Genomic DNA, 21,731 nt, shown 5'->3' with positions numbered 1-21,731 from the left:
GCCTGGAGACTTTGGAAATCCTGTTTTCTTGAGTTAAAAGAGAAAGAAGTGCCTAGCCTTGTGCTGGATTTCTCCCACTGCAATACCTAGCAAAGAAAATCATGAGGTTCACCAAAGATCCCAAAGGTCCAGTACACAGAGTATCATCTTATGTGCAGCACCATACAACTGCTGGAAGAGTACAGTAGGGCATATAAAACTTCTAGGCACAATGGCTGCCACAGTTCATCAAGAAAATTGTGATCCGATTACAACATACATATAGATACCATGGCTGGCCTATCTTTTGTTAGGTTGTCTGTGAGCTCACACCACTGAGGACCCATATAGCTACTTCCCTATCTATCTCCCTATGCTGACACCAGGTTCAAACCTGCAGACATTAATCATGCAAGATTCCCACTGAGATCATTTGGAGTCCTGTACGTGTAAGATCTGTTGCATTAGGCATCCCACCTCCATTTTTATGTCCAATCAACACAATAGTGGCTTCACACAATGTTGAAGAAAATGGAAACTAAATTATGGCCAAAACACACCAACAGATTAAAACCTCCCACCCTTCTTTGACCTAGAAAGGAAACAAGACCAACAGAAGTTACAGATGAGAAATGCATATTAGATCATTCAGTCCATCTCTCGTCCTGGGCACACTTGTCTCCTACAGTATTTTTTCCAGTGTTTTGCCCAGTCTAGTTTAAATATTCCACATAATGGGTCTTCCTTCACAAGCCTCAAGAGGCATACCCTAATACATTTTACCATCAAGACATTTTTTCTTGATATTCAGACTAAATTTTCCCTCTGTTAATTCCATGCAAGACCAATGATCTAGCACAGGCGTTCTCAAACTTCATTGCACCGTGACCCCCTTCTGACAACAAAAATTACTACACGACCCCAACATGGGGGAACCAAAGCCTGAGCTCACCTGAACCCCACCATCTTGTGGGGGAGCCCAAGCCTCACTGCCCTGGGCTGGGGGCGGCCAAAGCCCAAGGGCTTCACTCCCAGGCAGCAGGGCCTGTAACCTGAGCCCTACCACCCAGCAAGTCTAACACCAACCCTGGATACCCAATTAAAATGGGGTCATGACCCACTTTGGGGTCCCGACCCACAGTTTGAGAACTGCTGATCTAGCATAAAAGGCCATCTAAAAATATTCAAGCTGAAACCACTTTTTCACCTGTACTCAAACAATTCACTGCTGGCTCATCTGACTTTTGGATAACTTGTAGTGCATTACAGCTATCTAGGTTGTAATATTTCAACAAGACCTTTGAAGCACTGTACTGTGTATTTTATTTAATGTTTTAACAGGTAAGTAATGGGACTATCAACTATTCCAACACAGTCAGAGCATCCACTTCTGGTAATTTCATCACCAGGGCAAAGAGTCCTCAGTTACATTTCACCTGCAGAATGGACCAGAGCACGATAGCAGACATCATGCACATAGTTAACGAGTCTGACTCTTTAGAAACTGATGAAACTCAGTATGGATGATTCAATGTGAAACTTTCCTTTTATGAATCACCATCTTTTTCAAGCCCCGTGAATGATTTCCCAAACTTTGTTGGCCTAAACCAGGACTTATACATTCAAGCCACTCTCTATAGCCCTGATCCAAATTTGATGTTGTTTATAGACACATGTGTAGCATCTCCTGATTCCTATGACTTTACAACTGTGAAATACGATTTAATCAAGAGAGGGTAAGGAAAATATTGAACTCACAATTTAAAATGATTTTTTTAAATGTAACTGACCTCATAGGGGACAGCAGCAGGGTTTGAACCTCGGCCTCACCGACCTAAAAGCCTCTACCATTTTGAGGTAAAGGAATGTGTATATATTAGCTAGCTGCAGTAGCCTTTTGTATAAACCAGCCATTAAAAGGAACAAAGAATCACACTTTTCATAGTGTGGATTACATATAATCCCATGGATGTATTCTGCATATGGAAGGATTTGGAAAGAGAAACTAGTTTAAAATCTCTATAGAAATATCCCATCTCAATAAAATAAATTGCAGGAATTGTGAAACAAAGGTTTGGGTTTCTCTTCTTTTGTTTTTTATTTTTAGAAAATCCAAATGGGAAATAAAAAACAACATTAGAAAGATAGCAAGGCTCTTTATCCATATTTTTGAAAGATGCTTTCCGAAAGTATTCTTTTAAAATTCCATTGCGTGTTTTCAAAATGTTTTTGCATTTATTTCATTATTTACACTCCATCTCTGTGTATTAGGAATTTCATATTGCAAATGTTTATTAACCTTGTTGTTTCAAATGCATGAAGGAAAGTTCCAGTCAAGTCAACTTATGATGCAACAAAAGTGTTTATTTTTATGTAGCACAAAGTCACATGGCATAATACAATCTCCATATTTTATTATGCTGTGAGAACAGACTAATTTTATGTATTTTTTCCTTTTCTCAGGTGTGTAAAAGATGATACCTACACTACTTACACTTCATCAAACAAAAAAATTGTTCAGTTCCAATTTAAAGCCTTTCAGTTTTTTAATGGATACTCTACAGTTTACCTCCAGTGCAAAGTGGTGGTGTGCAAGGTGTACGATTATTCTTCCCGATGCTATCAGGGCTGTGTAACTAGGAACAAGAGAGAGACAAGTTCTGGCCAGGAAAATGTGACCGTTGTTGGGCCACTAAGCTGAAGTGAAAGAATCCCACTAACTCAGATGGGTGTATTATCAATTTAACATGATGTTATTTCAATCGCTTTTACCGTCAAAAGGATTGATTCATTGCATGATTTCCTGCTGATGAGCTCTAGAAGCATTTTTACCAGTGTAGCAAATTCCTAATAAACATCCTAATATACATCCTAATATAATAAATATAATATAATTATATTATAATATATTATAATATAATTAATATACATCCTAATATACATCTGAATATGTTCCTTATCTGTCTTTACCATTCCCTAATTTCAAATCTGTTACGTTTACTTCCTAGACAAATAAAAGCCTATAATTCTCTTCAATAAATAATTTTGGTTATAAAAATATAGGTGAACCAGATTGATTTTCTGATCTAGACTTAGTGACAACAGAATCTTCTTGTGGCTATTCAAATTCCGCCCCCCTTTTCTTACATCATACTACCACTGAATAGCATGAGTGTTTATAGTTTAAGAACAATTATATAACTATATATTTATCTCAGCTCACACTCATTCACAATGCAGTTGGGGAAAGGGTTGAGGTACAGGACCAGTCTATTATCACTTTGCTCTCAATAGTAATCATTTTGGTCCCTGCTGGACTTATTTTGAAAACCAAAGTGAGCAGAGATACATACCGAATGTGATCAGACGCAGAGGACCACAAGGCATCTATATATGGCACCAACGTGCAATATGATTCAAGCATCTAAATTTAAATAAATAAATAACTTAAGTTGGAGGAAAATAATGCCACAAATGTATTATGATAGGTTTCTGTAGTCAGTTTCCCTTGTTGCTGCTGATTAATCATAGAATCATAGAATATCAGGGTTGGAAGGGACCCCTGAAGGTCATCTAGTCCAACCCCCTACTCGAAGCAGGACCAATTCCCAGTTAAATCATCCCAGCCAGGGCTTTGTCAAGCCTGACCTTAAAAACTTCTAAGGAAGGAGATTCTACCACCTCCCTAGGTAACGCATTCCAGTGTTTCACCACCCTCTTAATGAAAAAGTTTTTCCTAATATCCAATCTAAACCTCCCCCACTGCAACTTGAGACCATTACTCCTCGTTCTGTCATCTGCTACCATTGAGAACAGTCTAGAGCCATCCTCTTTTGAACCCCCTTTCAGGTAGTTGAAAGCAGCTATCAAATCCCCCCTCATTCTTCTCTTCTGCAGGCTAAACAATCCCAGCTCCCTTAGCCTCTCCTCATAAGTCATGTGTTCTAGACCCCTAATCATTTTTGTTGCCCTTCGCTGGACTCTCTCCAATTTATCCACATCCTTCTTGTAGTGTGGGGCCCAAAACTGGACACAGTACTCCAGATGAGGCCTCACCAATGTCGAATAGAGGGGAACGATCACGTCCCTCGATCTGCTCGCTATGCCCCTACTTATACATCCCAAAATGCCATTGGCCTTCTTGGCAACAAGGGCACACTGCTGACTCATATCCAGCTTCTCGTCCACTGTCACCCCTACGTCCTTTTCCGCAGAACTGCTGCCTAGCCATTCGGTCCCTAGTCTGTAGCGGTGCATTGGATTCTTCCATCCTAAGTGCAGGACCCTGCACTTATCCTTATTGAACCTCATCAGATTTCTTTTGGCCCAATCCTCCAATTTGTCTAGGTCCTTCTGTATCCTATCCCTCCCCTCCAGCGTATCTACCACTCCTCCCAGTTTAGTATCATCTGCAAATTTGCTGAGAGTGCAATCCACACCATCCTCCAGATCATTTATGAAGATATTGAACAAAACCGGCCCCAGGACCGACCCTTGGATAATAGAATCATTAGATTAGAAAGACAGCTATTTTTAAATATAAATATAAATTCTCTCTGTTATAACCAGCTGCTTTATCCTTTTTCTGCTCTAGTAACTTCCATGATGTTAGAATCCAGTATTTATAGTCTCACCATTCTGTACTATAGAGGTGATTTTGAAGCTAAGCATACAGAATTGTCTTCTTTCGAAAGACTTAGTGCATCAGACAGGAAAAGCCTGATTATAAAGGAGAAATATTCTGTATAAACACAGTATCTTGATAGTCAATTGTAGAACTGCCTAAATAGTAAAATGGTTATACGAGAAGGGAGACTGACTAAAATTATGATGATTTACATAAGTTTGGAGAGCCTCTTAATGGTCAAGTTTCTAATTTAACTATATTCTAATTAATCAAATTAGTTATTTTCTTTGGAATGAGAATGGTATTTACAACTCTGTATTTGATTTAAATCTGAATAGATTATATTTAGTCACCATGTTTAACATGCAAAAATGATCTCACCTTCAAATTATGTGCAATACCATGTGATGCAATAAAGCTTTTTCTTGCAACTTTTTGTCTTGAGCTTCATACTTGAAAAGATGAAAATAGAAGCATCTGTGTTTATACTTATTAAAGATAGAATAAATGCATTATGATGCTTGAAAATTATGGAGATGGACACATTAAAATTGCTTAAAGAGAGAGAGACATTATATAGCATATCACTTTATGGAGAACATAGTTCTAAGACTGCCTCTAATGTAAGAGATTTGTTCAGATCTGTTACTTATTTTAAAGGAAGTAAATAAAACTTGCTGTCCTGAAACAATGCAATGCTGTTGGCTTGAAAGAATATTTCAATCGTAATATTTAAATAAATTGTGCATGGGGCTGTCTATTAAGAGCACTTAGAAATTCAAATTTAATTGAATACAGCTGCTCACTTAAAGAGGTTTCACAAAAAAAATTATTAAACCTGTGCTTTGCATCTGCCGCCTTCTACATATAGTGAAGTACACTAGAACGCGCATCTATATAGCCCAAATTCACATATAACACGGTTGCAGCCATGGATCCCAAATTTAATTACTTTAATTGAAATTCATTTTAACACGGTACCATGCATGGATCCCAAATCCCGCGTTCTAGCAAGGGTCTGGTGTACTTAGATCTGACCTACATAGCCTAAAATCATTTGGGTCCTTTCTGCCACAAAGTCTTTCTCTGTCCTTGTGATACTCTAGGACAGGGATTGGCAAACTGTGGCACGCAGCCAGTCAGAGAAATCGGCTGACGGACTGGGACGGTTTGTTTATGGTTTGCCGGCATGGGCCCAGGGCTGTGCTGGCCGCCACTTCCTACAGCCCACATTGGCCTGGAACAGCAAACCGCAGCCAGTGGGAGCTGCCATCCACCAAACCTGCTGATGCTACATGTAAACAAACTGTCCTGGCCCACCAGTGGATTTCCCTGATGGGCCATGGGCCAAAGGCTGCTGATCCCTGCTCTAGAAACTGCAGTAGCCTCAGGCACTTGAGCTGGTGATTCCCTGGTTTAAGTAGGAAGAGGGGCTGCTGGCAGGGTCTTCTCAGTGAAGCAACCTCAACTCTGGAACTGATCTCTACAGTACCTGGATGTGATAACCTTAAAGGCATACTGCACGGCTCATCAGTTTTTCTTTGCATGAGGGAGCAGGGTAGGAGGAGGAAAAAGAGGTGGTGGGGAGAAGAGAATGTAGGATAGGCTGGATACAGAACAGTCAATGGGGGCAGCTACTTAATAGCCACTGCCCACGCCGACACTTAATTTTTTTTTTGTATTTATTTTAAAATTTGTACATTTTGGTTTCAAACATTTTAGATATTTGAATAGAATACATTACATTAAGCTATTTGGAAATCAATTCTGTTCTACTTGCTCTCAGATGGATGGGAATGAAGATTAACAAGTTAGACTAAAATTTAATATAAAGTATAAGCAGAAACTTCAGATGTGTAGCTATCTCTGTCCTTTTGAAATATAGCTTCTCATAGTTCATGAGTCGAATTCTATTCTATAAGTAAAAATGCCCATAATTAAAAAAATACATATCTCTATTTCTTCACAGAAAGGAGGGCTGTCTGCTTCTCAAAAAGGAAGATATTGCCTTTATCTCTGTGAAGCCAGATGAGTGTAGAACATCTGTAGTCTCTGCCAATGCAGTAAACATTGGGTGAAGGAGGATTCTAAGCCACCTTTCTACCTTCCTGATCCTGGAGCAACCATAATACTGTAGGGTCATTCCTCTGGTTCCGGATTGCCATAATGCAGCAGATCCTGTCCCATCAGACTCCCTATATAAGAGGGGACCCCCTTACATGCTTCTTTAGGGCAGTTTCTGCTACTACTGAGGTTCTGACCAATACTCTACATTAAATCCATCCAAGCAGTTGTGTGCTTGTTTTGAAATGAGCATCAATAGAGAAGGTCTGTCATTTAGCCCATCGATAATAGTCAATTCACTTTCCGTACTGTGCTTCAGTTCAGCTTAAGATGCATCAGATAATGATTCTGAACTGGTGCGTTAGAAGTAAAAGGTGCCCTCTTGTTATCCTTTAACCGAAGAAAAAAAATAAACTAAAAACTAAACAGAAACTGAATTCTGTTTTTTAAATCTTCTAGTAATGGGTTGCAAATAAAACAAAACAATTAAGCTAATAAATAGAAAAGTTACAACTCACTTTATTTATAGCACGAATGTCATAGTTCAAGTGGAGGTTGACAAAATGTATTCCAAGTGGCTTTTTAGAAATATTTTTTAATTAAATAAGCCACAAAAATACATAAAAAATTCTTATACTTGTGAAAAATGACATTATTACAGATGTTTTATAACACTAACATTTAGTGTACAATACTGGGCAGAATTACAGTAACAAATGTAACAAACAACTTGGGGGGTTTATAATTAGTTTAATAAATATTAAGCTTTGTAAAGACATCAAAATAAATACTTGCCCCTGGAAAGTATTTATATTGGGGTCCTCTCTTTCAAATACTGTCTATCTCTCGCCATTTGAGAGTCCTTCTCCAGAGTCATAGTGTTCTTGTGACATTTTGTTCGTTTTGGAGTTTTGAACCATGTCCATTAACAGAACAACTTTAGTATCTATATGTTCCTGAAGTTTCTGCATACTTTGATCAATATAGTCCATTAGTTTTTTCTCCATCAGTTCCATATTTTTGGATATGACCTTTTCCAAGTAGGAGCAAATAGGCTGCTGTTCCCTTCTGTAAGAATGTAAATATAAATAATTAGTCATTCCTATTTTTAATATGGAGTCAGTGATCATGCTGGCTAACTGGCATAAATAGAGATCCCAGTGCCTCAAGGAAGGACACTGAAGTTTTGAAGTATTATTGGGTTTCTTAGAATACGTACTCAGTAGAGGAGGTACTCTTGATGTTAAAGTCTAAATAATAAATACTTACACCTTTACTACACAGAAGGCCTAATTTTGGCCAAACACACACACACACACACACACAGTGCAACATACATTAGTCAGATGTATATCATAAGTGCAAGATTTGTCCTATTTTACATTAGAATTTGTACCTTTACTTGTACAACTAACCAAACAAAATACTTTCTGAAGTTTGTAAGAGTTAAGGTACTATGCTAATCTGTGTTTAATGTAATCTTACCCCAATATTTAAAATGGTAATTTTTTTGTATTTTTTAAGAAAAGATTAGCACACTAATCTGTACAAATTTTACTTTATGCTTCCATACCTGCATAGTGAGAAACAAAGTTAGGGAATTCTCAGAAGAATAGCAGCACAAAAGCCACACATCATATCCATATGATGGACTTACATTATTTATCATAGTATTTATGGGAGTACGAAATAGTGAAAAAAATGTTTGCAAAAAAAAAAAAAAATTGGCTTCCACTTGCAAAGTGACAAGAGTATTTATCAATTTGGACCAGCCAGTCACAAGTTTCAACTTTTTGCCATTTAGGGGTTGTGGGTTTTTTGGTTTTTTTCCCCGCCTTAAACACAATCTTTTTGTACGTATTTAAATGCAAGAGCTATCTTCCCCCCCTTTTAAATGTCTCAAAAATTAACAAATTTGTACTAAAACTTTCCAAGATATTCACCATACCCAAACCAGGGGATTGGAGGGAGGGGGAAAAAAAACCAGACCAAACAAAAAAACCCCACTACCTTGTTAAATCACTTCCCACATGTAACCAATGCAATGTGGTGTTTGTCAAGCTGCAACAGAGGGAAAGTTAGCTAGAGTTCTGTCATTTTTCAATACTGCTATTCAGAACCTAGTGGGCAGCAGTTTCAATAAACTGATCATCTTCAGTCTGCTGATACTTGGGAAAGATATGAGCTTTAGCGCAGGCAGACACGTGAGCTTTTCACTAGGTGGGAGTACCCGAAAAATGGAGACACCCCACTCATACAAGTTCTTGGAGAAACAGAATGAGAATGCACCTTTTGCCACTTAGCAGCCATAGAAGGTTTTGGAGTAAAGGCTTCACATTTATCACATCTACTAGGCAGAGGCTCATAAATCAGAAATGGAGCCACCAAACACAGTTCAAGTAGAATGCCCAGGTAAGGAATACCAGCGCTTTCCCCTTTCCTGGCAGCTGGAGAGGTCTGAATTCTCACCAGAGTGCTGCCACCTATAAAGCATTCCTTTTCCTTTCCACCATCTTTCATAGCTTTAGACTATTATGCATCTGGTAACATGGGAGAGAAAAAGTTAAAGATAAGTATACTATAGAGACTTTGGCAATACAAGTGGAAAGAGAAAAATATAGGGGAGGAGGTAGAGTACATAATGTAGGTAAAGCAAGAATGTGATAAAGGGGAAGAAAAGAAAGACACCTAGAACACCACAGAAAAAGGTACACCATGATCTGCCACTGGAAAGAAACCAGGAATAGTATGAAGGTAATAATGAAAAATATTCTATTCAATACATTTCAAAATGCTGATTGACATTGTTAGTTAAATAGGAATTCATAGCTGTTATATTCCTTTAAATTGCAATGGTGGGGCTTTGTGGTGAGTGTCATCATGGCAGATTTTTTTTTTTTTTTTTTTTTTTTTTTTTAAAACTACTATTACCAACAAGGCACGGTCCACAGGCTAGGACAGACTTGATACACATATCCAACTTAACTTACCCAATAGTTTGAATGCCTTCCTCTTCATCCATTGTACTCTTCTCAAAATGCTTATTCCCATCGTCTAGCCGAAGATGATTTACTTGACCACATAAGTTTTGAAGAAAAGGAAGCAGCAGCCCAGAACTGGGCATATTTGGGTTTGCACTTGCTTGCTCTTGCATTAACGATGACAACATAACTTTAAAATCATTTCCAGGAAGAGGAGTGCTTTGTTGCATAGTTTTAAGTGTTTCAAGATCAGGAATATTCTCTCTACCAGGTATCCATGTGTTCATGCCAGTATATGTTTTTAAATCTCCAAAAACTGTTTCAGTTGTCAAACAACTTTTAAAAGGAAAGGGTTCATCGGATGATTGGTCTAATCCTTTAAAAGCAGCTGCATTGTGCAATCCATCAACTGTATGCTTGTCTCCAAAGACAGATTCTCTTTTTCCAAAGATACATTGAAGTTTGTCTCCAAGAGGAAAACTGTTCTAATGGAAATAAGAAAGTGTACATATTTAATGTGTTATTTTTTAATATAAATCTACGGAAATAATAGCTGTGCCTCTTCCCCTCCCCCCAAAATGTGTAAGCATTCTGTAGCATTTTAGATAACGATAGAATTGCATTCCATTCTCACCAGTGTAAAGTTTACTCAGAATGAATGTGATATGAAAGCTTTATTAGAATGCAAGTTATGTACTGATAATTCTACAGAATAAAGAAATCATGTGAACGTGACTAACATTTGCAAGATGAAGGTTTAGAGTAGCTACAAATTTCGTTAGATTGAACTTCAATTATTGAAGCAGGAGTTGACTAAATTAGGGCTCCAATACCAAAGGTTACTCCATGTGGGTGAGTGCAGGGGTCCGTACATATGCTTCTCTTCGCAGGATTGAGGCCTATATCCAATAGTTATTACTATAAGTACTTCCACTTTTATTTGGAGGAAACATTTTCTTGTAATGAAGATACAAGGGTTTTTTAAAAACAAAAAAACCCACTATACACACACCACACAATTCTCAATACAAAGTAGTGACAGCTCAGTTGTAACAAACTATTAAACTTATTATAATAGTCTGCCATCTCAAGTTCCAAGATCACTTTTTATCATTTTATTTTAGCAAGAAAGTTGTGACGTTTTCCGTTTGGATGCAAATCTCAGGAGTTATCAATGTTTGGTTAGTTTAAGGCTGGATTTCTGCTACAAGTGGCTGATCCTTAAAAATCCTTGACATTTCAGTTGGCACAGAATGGGGCTGCACAGATACTAAATGTTATTTCCTGCAGGAAACACATTAACACCTCACATACTCAGTGATCTGCATTGACTAGTACCTAATTTTTAGTTGAATGGTGTAAGTTTTGTCCTAAAAAACCTGAAATGGGCAGACTGTTACTATAATACTACAGTTTTAAAAGGAACTGCCCATAGCTGCAGATCTCAACCTAACAGCCCCCCTGTTTTAAATGGAGAGGGGAGGAAGGTTTGGTGGCATAACGTTTTTAGTGGGGAGTCTTCAACTCTAGAATTCAGTCAGTCAGCTTGGCTTGAGTGGCCTTCAGAGCATGTTGCAAGGCTCATCTACGTTCCCAGTCTTGTTACAGTGGTGGTGGCTGAATGAGGTTTGAAATAATAAGAAGTTTGTTTGGAGAGGTCTTTTTGATTGAATGAGTTTGGAATATGCGTGTAATACGGACACAAAACGCAAAGTTCTAGATTCTGCGTTTTTATAAATTTAAATAAATGAAAAAAAAAGTGTGGTAACTTGCCTTCTGCTGAAGTCGAACCATATTCATGAGCTGCTGAGCACCTGGAGATAACTTTGACCCAATGGATTCCACCATAGTTTGAACTCTGTCTAGATCTACGTTTGATCCTAATGAAGAAAGATCTGAGGCAGATTTTGCAGAAACTGATCTTACTTGTACTACAATTTTAGTTAGGAGTACTCTTTGTCTTTCACCAATGGAAAGCAGCTATTGAAAAACAAAGAAAAATAAATAAGATTTTAGAACAAAGTACTACTTTGGAAATTAAAAGGTCATTTAATGGAAAAGTGAGACCTGTTTAATAGACTTCAGACTGCTATTATTCTGAGTAGTACTCACATTGAAATAGAATATGAGTGCAGATCTGTTAGGCTCTTATCTTGCCAACACTTAAGCACGTTTAAACTTCATGCATGTGAATAGTCCCATTCAGTACAATGAGACTAATCACATATGTAAAGTTACAAATGTGCATGTTTGTGTACAATGAGAATTTTAGGCATTGATCCCACAAACATCTAGAATATGTCTATTTTACAAAATTAGGTGTTTCTTTAAGAGCATCCCCCCCCCCCACACACACACACTCATGCACACACTTTAATAATGACATTTTTTACGTGGATTTGACATGAGAACCCTGGTATAAAAATCCACCTACATTTTTAAAGAGAATACTCAAACCACATCTTAGGTTGATGTAAACCTAACTATTATCATCTGAGTATCAGATAATGCAAAAAAAAAAAAAAAAAAAAAAAAATCACATAAGTAATAAAAAAAGAATTTAAAAACATTTTGTGGAACTTCCTACCTTAATTCTACAAGAGGTTGTGGAGTACTCCAATTTAAGATACTTTTTGTATAAGGTAACCTTGTCATTTCTGTTAGAAAAAAAATAAATGAGAACTGAGAAATCTCTATATGGTAAATGCTACATAAATGCATTCTACAGGAGCACAAAAATATCAGCTATTATATTCAGATAAAAGATGACCCACTCGGCTCTTTTCTCATTAACAGAATATTTTGGTTTGAACACTGAAATTCAGTCTGGATTTAATCATATGGCTGGCGCGCACACACACACACACACGTTCCTAGTTTTTTCATGCATGGTATCCATACGATTTTTTTCCTAGTTTTGGCTTGACTGATTTGCTAATTTAAGAACCAGCCAGTCAAACAACATATCTGGCCAAACGTTGATGTACTGTAATTAAAATCTACCTCCTTTTAATTCCCCCCCGCCCACTCCACAGGCAAAAATCTTGCCAAGTATACAAGAAGAATCAATACTGACTTATTTATTTTCATTAAATTCTCTTTATATATGGCTCCAAAGAGAATAAAGTGATCCTAAATGGCTTTTAGGGATTACTACTGAGTTAAATACTTTATCTCACCGAAAACAGTAGCTGACAGCCTTAACCATCTGTTTGGCACAGACAACACAATGGCAATGTAAACCACTAATGTGCCTCAACAATGACATGGAGGGCCCACCTTGAAGGGTGAGAAGTGCAGTTTCTATGCCCATTCATTCCTTGGTCTCTGCTGAGACTGTCAAGGCTGCACAAATTGCGTTGGTGGTTTTTGTGATGTGGATATCTTACCACTAAAAACCTCAATTGAGACGAAACACCCAATGGATAGCAACACATTTTGTTCACTAAGACAGCTGGGCTACATTTAAGCCAACAGTCTAAAAGCAATATAATCCATCCCCAGCTCCCCCAAAACAGCCAGTTTCCTTTTCAAATGGATTTAATAAGCAAATATTAAACAAAGCCTACATAATGAAGACACTTACCTATCATTCTGGATGGTGCAGACATTCTGTCCCCTACCAGTTCCACAATACTCTTCTCCTACATATACTTCCATGTTTCTTGCCTCACTTACAATTCCAACACAGACTATTTGCTCAGATCCATGAGGATCACACTGCAGGTACAGTAAGCAGGGAGTTTCCTTTTCATCATTTAAACGTCTCTCCAAAACCAAAGAGTTCTCCCTAGAAATATAAGAAACATTCTGTTTAAGAAATTTAACTACATTTTATTTATTTAACCTATGCTTTCCAGGTAACACTATAGTTTATAAAACAAACAAGAATTCCCCATTTAAAGTGATTCAGTTTTTAAGAGAATGGTTACATAATCTATACTTTTGTAACAGAAGTATTTACCACATTACTTTCAAAGCAGTATCCTTTAGGAAGAACAAACGCTACAATTACAGGTTGCGTGTGTGTGGTGGGGGGGGGGGGGGGGGAGGGAGGGTATATTTATATCACATGTTTTACAAATTTCAAAACTTGCTGTGGATTCAGTCTGCAATGAAAACTAATGGCTGTGCCACATCTGAAGGAAGTTTTGCTCCCAAATACTGTTTTAAATGTTGGGGGGAGGAGAGAGGGGACAGGGAACTTGTGCTATCAATATGTTTAGCTACACACACAGGGAGATCCCTACCCTGAAATACACTAATCAGTCCCAATGATGTGCTAGTTCTCACAGGGCATGTTCTGATAAGCATGGACACAAATCAGATGTCAAGAATTATAACATTCAAAAACCAGTCAGAGAACACTTCAATCTCTCTGGTCACTTGATTAGAGACCTAAAAGTCGCAATATTACAACAAAAAAAACTTCAAACGAGACTCCAACGAGAGACTGCTGAATTGGAATTAATTTGCAAACTGGACACCATTAAGTTAGGCTTGAATAAAGACTGGGAGTGGATGTGTCATTACACAAAGTAAAACTATTTCCCCATGTTTATTTTTCCCCCCGCTACTGTTCCTCACATATTCTTGTCAACTGCTGGAAATGGCCCATCTTGATTATCACTATGAAAGGTTTCTCTCTCCTCCTGGTAATAGCTCACCTTAACTGATCACTCTCCTTATAGTGTGTATGGTAACACCCATTGTTTCATGTTCTCTGTGTATATAAAGTCAGCCTACTGTATTTTCCAGTGCATGCATCTGATGAAGTGGCTGTAGCCCACAAAAGCGTCTGCTCAAATAAATCTGTTAGTCTCTAAGGTGCCACAAGTACTCCTGTTCTTTTTGAGGATACAGACTAACACTGCTGCTACTCTGAAACTAATCAGGTCTAGTCACTTCTCTTTCCATTAAAAGAGACAGCAGCAGAGCAGTGTACCTATTGCACCGAGGGCAGAGTTGTAATCTCCCCGTGGTGGGGGAGGGGTGGCGGCAGAGGACAAATACACCTGCCCGGACACGGTGAACCTGAGTGAAGACTCACTGTGAGCATAGGCATCTATTCCGGCCTCAGTACAGAGCCTTGCACTAGGGAGAACAGCCCTGTAGCCAGGGCCCCACAGCCAGGGGGCAGGCATCAGAAACTGCCTTCAGGGCCCCAGCCTGAGCCCATCGCACCCTGTCATAAATATAAAGTGAAGGGTAAACACCTTTAAATCCCTCTAGGCTAAACCTTAAATTACAAAAAGACACAAAAACAGGAATATCCATTCCATTCAGCACAACTTATTTTATCAGCCATTTAAACAAAACAGAATCTAATGCATATCTAACTAGATTGCTTACTGACTTTTTACAGGAGTTCTTACCTGCATTCCTGCTCTGGTCCCGGCAAAAGCAAGACACAGACAGAGAGAACCCTTTGTTTCTCCCCCCCAACTCTAGCTTTGAAAGCATCTTGTCTCCTCATTGGTCATTTTGGTCAGGTGCCAGCGACGCTGTCTTAGCTTCTTAACCCGAGGAACGTTGACATGGTGGCAGAGCGGTGGGATTAATTTGAAATCATTTTGAGATTTTTTGAACCAGAAGCACAGATTTTAAAAGGAATTTTTTTTTTCCTTTGGGCTGCTGGAAAGCAGGTTAAGCTGAAAGCAATTAAGAGTTTTTTGTCTCTCCTTGGGGGCCAGAGCAGAGACAAAAGGGAATTGTCTTTTGTGAGCTGGAGTTTTCTCTACTTAAAGGCAGGGTAGTTAACCTCCTGCAGGGAAATTCACAAGTCTTCACAGACCTGAAAAGGTGGGGGTTTTTTTTGTTTGTTTGTTTTGTTTTTTTTTTTAGCTAAGAGCAACTGGAGGCTTTTTCTGTCTATTTGCCTGGAGACAAAGGTGTTAAAAAAAAAAAAATTAAGGATTTTTCTGTAGGCTGACAATCACTATCAGAGAACATAGGTATCCGGTTACAACACAACCTGTTTTTTTTGACAAGCCAAGTTTTTTGTTTGTGTGTTTTATTTCTAACTCTCGGGTGTAAAATGAGTTAAAAACAGAGAGGCAAACATGACAGAAACCAAGGAAAAAGCCCAAGAGGCTGCCCACAGGAGAGCTATGGAGGCAAAGGAAAAAGAGAGGAAGCATGAGATGGAGAAGGCAAAGGCTGAGCGGAATCTACTGGATAACCCTAACGATCCTTCCCCAACAATCCACAAATGGAAGCGACTAGGTCCACAATGATGAATCCAGAGATATTGCTGAATATTTTCTCACCTTTGAGAGACTGTGCACTCTCCATAAAATTCCTGAAGCTCACAAGATGACCATATTGGTCACAAAATTAACTGGAAGAGCTCTGGACATATTCAATAAGATGCCTATTGATGAGGCTTCTGACTATACTAAGTTCAAGGATTTGGTTTTAAAGAAATTTTCAAATTACATCTGAAACGTACAGAGTAAAATTTCGAACCCTTAAGAGAGAGCCTGGACTAAGTAATGTGGCTTATCTAAACCAGATGAAGGGTCTGTTAGATAAATGGGTCCAAGGGGTGTCACTAGCTTTGACAGAATGTGTGATTTGATAGCTCAGGAGCAATTCCTGAATATGTCCAAGGAAGAAATAAACAGTGTTTATGCGATAAGGAAGTGGACTCAGCAGAAAGTCTTGCTTCTTATGCTGATCGATACGAGCAGTCCCAGACTGCCAGAGAGGTGGGGCAAGCTGGAACAAAACAGGTGAAGGGAGGAGAGAGGAACAACCCTGGTCGCAGTTGGAGTGGATACCAGAAGGAACACCCTCAGACCACACCTTACTACCAGGGGCAGCCCAAGACCCCAACAATACTCCAGAGACTTTATCGTCCTGCCACACCTTTCTCCAGCAACCCACCTCGCCCCAGTGACCCTTCAGCTGGACGATGTTTTAAATGTAACAAGCTGGGGCATGTAAAGGCCAACTGCCCCAAGAACCCCAACCGAGTACAGTTCATTGCACTGGAATCTCTCCAGAGGTCCTCAGGCCCAGATACCTCCCAGATACCCTCGAAGTGGAGGGAAACTGTGAGTGTGGGTGGGAACAAGGTCACCGCTTGGAGGGTCACGGGAGCACAAGTGTCGGCTATCCATGCTTTCTTAGTGGACTCCAATTTAATTGACCCAGAGATCCAAGTGACACTTCAACTCTTCAAGTCCAACTCTTTCAATTTGCCTGCAGACAAGTTGCCTGTCCAGTATAAGGCCTGGTCAGGAACATGGACTTTTACAGTATATGATGATTATCCCATCCCCATACTGTTGGGGGAAGACTTGGCCAATCATGTGAAGCTAGCCAAAGGGGTGGGAATGGTCACCCGCAGCCAGGCTAAGCAAGCCGTCACGCCTAGCTCTGTTCTGGAAAACTTCTACCAGGACCTGGTCAGAGGTGATGGACCCAGACCCCATGCCAACGTCTGCAACAGCAGTAGTGGATCCAGTCCCAGAGACCCAGACAGAGCCAGCCCCAGAACCGGAACCAGCGGAACAACCAGCACCAGACCCACTGCCAGCACTGAATCCAGTACTTGCAACCCCAACACCAGAGGGCCCCACCGAACCTGAACCGGCAGCAGCCGATAATCCTGCACAAGAGGCTCAGCCGGAGCCCGAACCCCAACATAGTGCACCAGCGAAGAGCGGTTCACAGTCAATGGAAACAGCCCCATCCCCTACATCGCTCCCAGAGGGACCAAGCCTAGGTCCACAATCCAATGAGGAACTGATGTCTCCAGCATCAAGGAAACAGTTCCAGACTGAACAGGAAGCAGATGAACGCCTCCAGAGAGCTTGGACAGTGACACGGAGCAACCCACTGCCTCTCTGCTCTTCTTTAATTTTTTGGATCGATTAGATTTGTCAGTTTACAGCCCAGGGAGGAGATGACGCTGAGTGGCCTAAAGGTGTCTACTACGAAGGGAAAAGTGCTGGTGGCGTGGAAGAGGTAAACCTCTCCATGACCCTTAGGCGTATGCAGCGACAACAGATCAAGGAGTTGTGCACTAGCTACGTGCCGACGTTCCCAGCCACCCCTGGACTGACTGAACGGGTATACCACTCCACTGACACAGGTAATGCTCACCCAATTAAAGTCCAACCTTACCAGGTGTCTCCTCAAGCTAAAACTGCTATAGAACGGGAGATCCAGGATATGTTACAGATGGGTGTAATCCGCCCCTCTGGCAGTGCGTGGCCATCTCCAGTGGTTCTAGTTCCCAAACCAGATGGGGAGATACATTTTTGCGTGGACTACTGTAAGCTAAATGCTGTAACTCGCCCAGACAACTATCCAATGCCACGCACAGATGAACTATTAGAGAAACAGGGACAGGCCTAGTTCATCTCTACCTTGGACTTAACCAAAGGGTACTGGCAGGTACCGCTAGATGAATCCGCCAAGGAAAAGTCAGCCTTCACCACATATGTCGGACTGTATGAATTTAAATGTACTCCCTTTCGGGCTGTGGAATGCACCCGCCACCTTCCAAAGACTTATAGATGGTCTCCTAGAGGAATTAGGAGACTATACAGTCACCTACCTTGACGATGTGGCCATATTTTCAGATTCCTGGGCAGAACACCTGGAACATCCACAAAAAGTCTTTGAGCGCATAAGGGAGGCAGGACTAACTCTTAAGGCTAAGAAGTGTCAAACAGACCTAAACAGAGTGACTTACCTTGGACACCAGGCGGGTCAAAGAACTATCAACCCCCTACAGGCCAAAGTGGATGCTATCCAAAAGTGGTCTGTCCCAAAGTCAAAAATACAGGTGCAATCCTTCTTAGGCTTGGTCAGATATTACAGGTGATTTGTACCGCAATACAGCCAAATCGCCGCCTCACTGACAGACCTAACCAAAAAGAAACAGCTAAATGCCGTTCAGTGGACCGAAGAGTACCAGAAGGCCTTTAACCAGCTTAAGGCGAAACTCATGTCTGACCCTGTGCTAAGGGCCCCAGACTTTGACAAACCGTTCCTAGTAACTACAGATGCGTCAGAGCACGGTGTGGGAACAGTTTTAATGCAGAAAGGACCAGATCAAGAATTCCACCCTGTAGTGTTTCTCAGCAAGAAGCTGTCTGAAAGGGAAAGCAACTGGTCAGTCAGTGAAAAAGAATGTTATGCCATTGTCTATGTTCTGGAAAAGCTACGCCCATACGTTTGGGGACAGCGTTTCCACCTACAAACCGACCATGCTACGCTACAGTGGCTTCATACCGCCATGGGAAATAACAAAAAACATATTCGGTGGAGTTCAGCTCTCCAAGATTTTAATTTCGACATCCAACACATCTCAGGAGCTTCTAACGAAGTGGCTGATGCACTCTCCCGTGAAAATTTCCCAGAATCAACTGGTTAAAATTGTCCTTGAGATGTGAAAAATATTGTTAGTCTTTATATACTTGGTAGTATATTTAAAGGTGCATGTGTCTTATTCACTCTGTTTTCTCCTAGAGCTCCAGAAAGAAATCACAGCCAGCGTTTCACCCTATCTGTGATTTGGGGGGCGTGTCATAAATATAAAGGGAAGGGTAAACACCTTTAAATCCCTCCTGGTCAGAAGAAAAACCCTTTCACCTGTAAAGGGTTAAGAAGCTAAGACAACGTCGCTGGCACCTGACCAAAATAACCAATGAGGAGACAAGATGCTTTCAAAGCTGGAGGGAGGTGGAAGAAACAAAGGGTTCTCTCTGTCTATGTGTTGCTTTTGCCAGGACCAGAGCAGGAATGCAGGTCAGAACTCCTGTAAAGAGTTAGTAAGCAATCTAGTCAGATATGTGTTAGATTCTGTTTTGTTTAAATGGCTGATAAAATAAGTTGTGCTGAATGGAATAGATATTCCTGTTTTTGTGTCTTTTTGTAATTTAAGGTTTAGCCTAAAGGGATTTTCTATGTTTTAAATCTGATTACCCTGTAAGGTATTTACCATCCTTATTTTACAAAGGTGATTCTTTTACTTTTTCTTCTATTAAAATTCTTCTTTTAAGAACCTGATTGCTTTTTCATTGTTCTTAAAATCAAAGGGTTTGGGTTTGTGTTCACCTGTGCAAAGTGGTGAGGATATTTATCAAGCCTTCTCCAGGAAAGGGGGTGCAGGGCTTCGGGGGGAAAGACGTTTCCAAGTGGGCTCTTTCCCGGTTATATTTGTTAGACGCTTCATGGTTGCAGCAATAAGGTCCAGGGGCAAAAGGTAAAATAGTTCGTACCTTGGGGAAGTTTTAACCTAAGCTGGTAAAAGTAAGCTTAGGAGGTTTTCATGCAGGTCCCCACATCTGTACCCTAGAGTTCAGCCTGGGGAAGGAACCCTGACACACCCCAAGGCGAGGGTATGGGGGGGGGGGAGAGTCCTCAGGACTCCATGCGAGAGAAGAGGTTCAGATCCACACCCCGCCCGGGATCCGGATCAAGCCTCCACTTCCCCGCAGGCGTGTAGGTGCCCGTGTTCCCGGGCGTTCCCTACCCGTGCTCAGGCGGCGCCAGCGCCTCGCCGTCACTGGCTCCCTCGGGAAGGAGACGCAGGGTGTCCGCCAGGCCCCCGGGAGACGAGGGGGAAGCGCAGTCCCAGGAGCAGCCGGCAGCGATGCGGGGGTGCCGGAGGGGGCCACTGGCGCTGCGGCGGCCAGCCTCGGTTGCCGCAACGCCCGCCAGGCTGCCGCTCGCCATCGCAACCGTCCTCCTCGAGGCCAACAGTCCCCTTCCGCGCCGGCCAGAAATAACCAGAACATGCTCCCCACCGGACACCGTTCCCGCTGGAACGTCCGCCTTTCAACGGTCACGGGGCATTCCGGCCCAGCTGCTGATTGGCTCGCAACCTTCCCGTTCTGCCCCATCCCCAGAGCGTCTCACGCGTCTCAGCCGCTGGGTGGCGCGCGTGCGCAGAGTGGCAGTGGCGCTCGCTTCCGCTTCCGTGCTTAGCTTCTGAGCAAGCGCGCGCTAGGGCCAGGGCGGCGGTGGTTGCGTGTGACGCGGCCTGAGGGAAGGTAGCTGCCGGCCCAGATAGCGCGTGGCTTGCAGCTGCGTCCTGCCCTGGGCCCGTTACCAGTCAGAAGAGCTGTTGGGTGGAAACTGTACAGCCCGAGCCCCATTCCGTGAAAGGCCCCTTGGTACGAGCAGCGCCGGCCTCAGCCCCACGTTCCCCTTCAAGGGGGCTGCGCTCCTTCCCGGGGAATGGGCCCGGCCCAGGGGGGACGTGACCATGCCTGGTGCTCCTGGCCTTGCACCCTGAAGGCCTCCTGCACACACCGTGAATACCTTGTGCCGTTCTGGTCGCCTTAGCTCAGAAAAAGATATATTAGCATTGGAAAAGGTACAGAGAGGGGCAACCAATAATTAGGGCTATGGAACAGCTTTCAGAGGAGGAGAGATTAAAAAAATTGGGAAAGAGATTGCAAAGGGGGGGGGGGGTGATCGAGGTCTATAAATCATGCCTGGTGTGGAAAAAGTGAGGAAGCATTACTTCACCTCTTCATATAACACAAGAACTAGGGGATACCCAATAAAATTAATAGGCAGCAGGTTTTTAAAAACAGAAGGAAGTATTCCACACAATGAACAGTCAAGCTGTGGAACTCTTTGCCAGAGGATGTTGTGACAGCCAAGATGATAGGGTTAAAGAAAGAACTAGATATGGTCATTGAGGATAGGTCCATCAATGACTATTAGCCAGGATGGGCAGGAATGGTGTCTCTAGCCTATTTGACAGAACCTGGGAATGGCTGACAGGACTGATGATTACCTGTTCTGTTCATTCCCATTGAAGCACCTGCCATTTGCTGCTATTGGAAGATAGGATAGTGGGCAAGATGGACCTTTGACCTGACCCAGTTTGGCCAGTCTTATATACTTTTCTCCTAGTCCCTGCAAGGTTTTCTCTGTGGTTTCACCACTGGTGGCTGGATTGTGGGGGCCCTGTCTGTAACATGCTGTGAGAGGTGGTGGGGGGAGGGAATGAGGGCCTAGGGCATATGAATCATCCTGAGAAATCAGACTAGATGTAGATAAATGAGAGTGAGATATCTGTGCTTGTGGTGAACTCTGTGACAGATTGG

At 41.5% G+C, this 21,731-nt stretch overlaps 2 protein-coding genes across 13 annotated transcripts in view; one reads left to right on the top strand and one right to left on the bottom strand.

Annotated features, from left to right (window-relative positions):
- Positions 1–20,485, bottom strand: part of C7H10orf88 (chromosome 7 C10orf88 homolog) — a 34,721-nt gene extending 14,236 nt beyond the window's left edge. Inside the window, exons 1-8 of one of the 9 annotated variants that reach the window (XR_012160058.1) lie at positions 20,144–20,482; positions 13,238–13,441; positions 12,239–12,308; positions 11,425–11,631; positions 9,661–10,136; positions 4,988–5,058; positions 3,333–3,403; positions 2,606–2,615 (exon numbers count right to left, since the gene is read on the bottom strand). Coding sequence is in view for 6 of the 9 variants with exons in the window: in XM_073354152.1 (XP_073210253.1) it covers positions 7,510–7,738; positions 9,661–10,136; positions 11,425–11,631; positions 12,239–12,308; positions 13,238–13,441; positions 20,144–20,346 (1,389 nt within the window). In the remaining 3 variants the exon portion in view is untranslated. Of the gene's footprint in view, positions 1–2,016; positions 2,616–3,332; positions 3,404–4,987; positions 5,059–5,104; positions 7,739–8,959; positions 9,211–9,660; positions 10,137–11,424; positions 11,632–12,238; positions 12,309–13,237; positions 13,442–15,026; positions 19,718–20,143 lie in introns of those variants that run through there. The other 8 variants (XR_012160059.1, XM_073354155.1, XR_012160060.1 and 5 more) reach the window with 8 other exon arrangements.
- Positions 19,093–21,731, top strand: part of LOC140914974 (disintegrin and metalloproteinase domain-containing protein 9-like) — a 43,749-nt gene continuing 41,110 nt past the window's right edge. For all 4 annotated transcript variants that reach the window (XM_073354146.1, XM_073354144.1, XM_073354147.1 and 1 more), the window contains exon 1: positions 19,093–19,416. In XM_073354146.1, coding sequence (XP_073210247.1) covers positions 19,329–19,416 — 88 coding nt within the window. In that variant the 5' untranslated portion in view covers positions 19,093–19,328. The remainder of the gene's footprint in view (positions 19,417–21,731) is intronic.

Source organism: Lepidochelys kempii, chromosome 7, assembly GCF_965140265.1.
Source record: "Lepidochelys kempii isolate rLepKem1 chromosome 7, rLepKem1.hap2, whole genome shotgun sequence".
Taxonomy (NCBI): Eukaryota; Metazoa; Chordata; order Testudines; family Cheloniidae; genus Lepidochelys; species Lepidochelys kempii.
The sequence above is the reverse complement of the archived record's forward strand: the minus strand, read 5'-3'. Positions and strand labels throughout refer to the sequence as shown.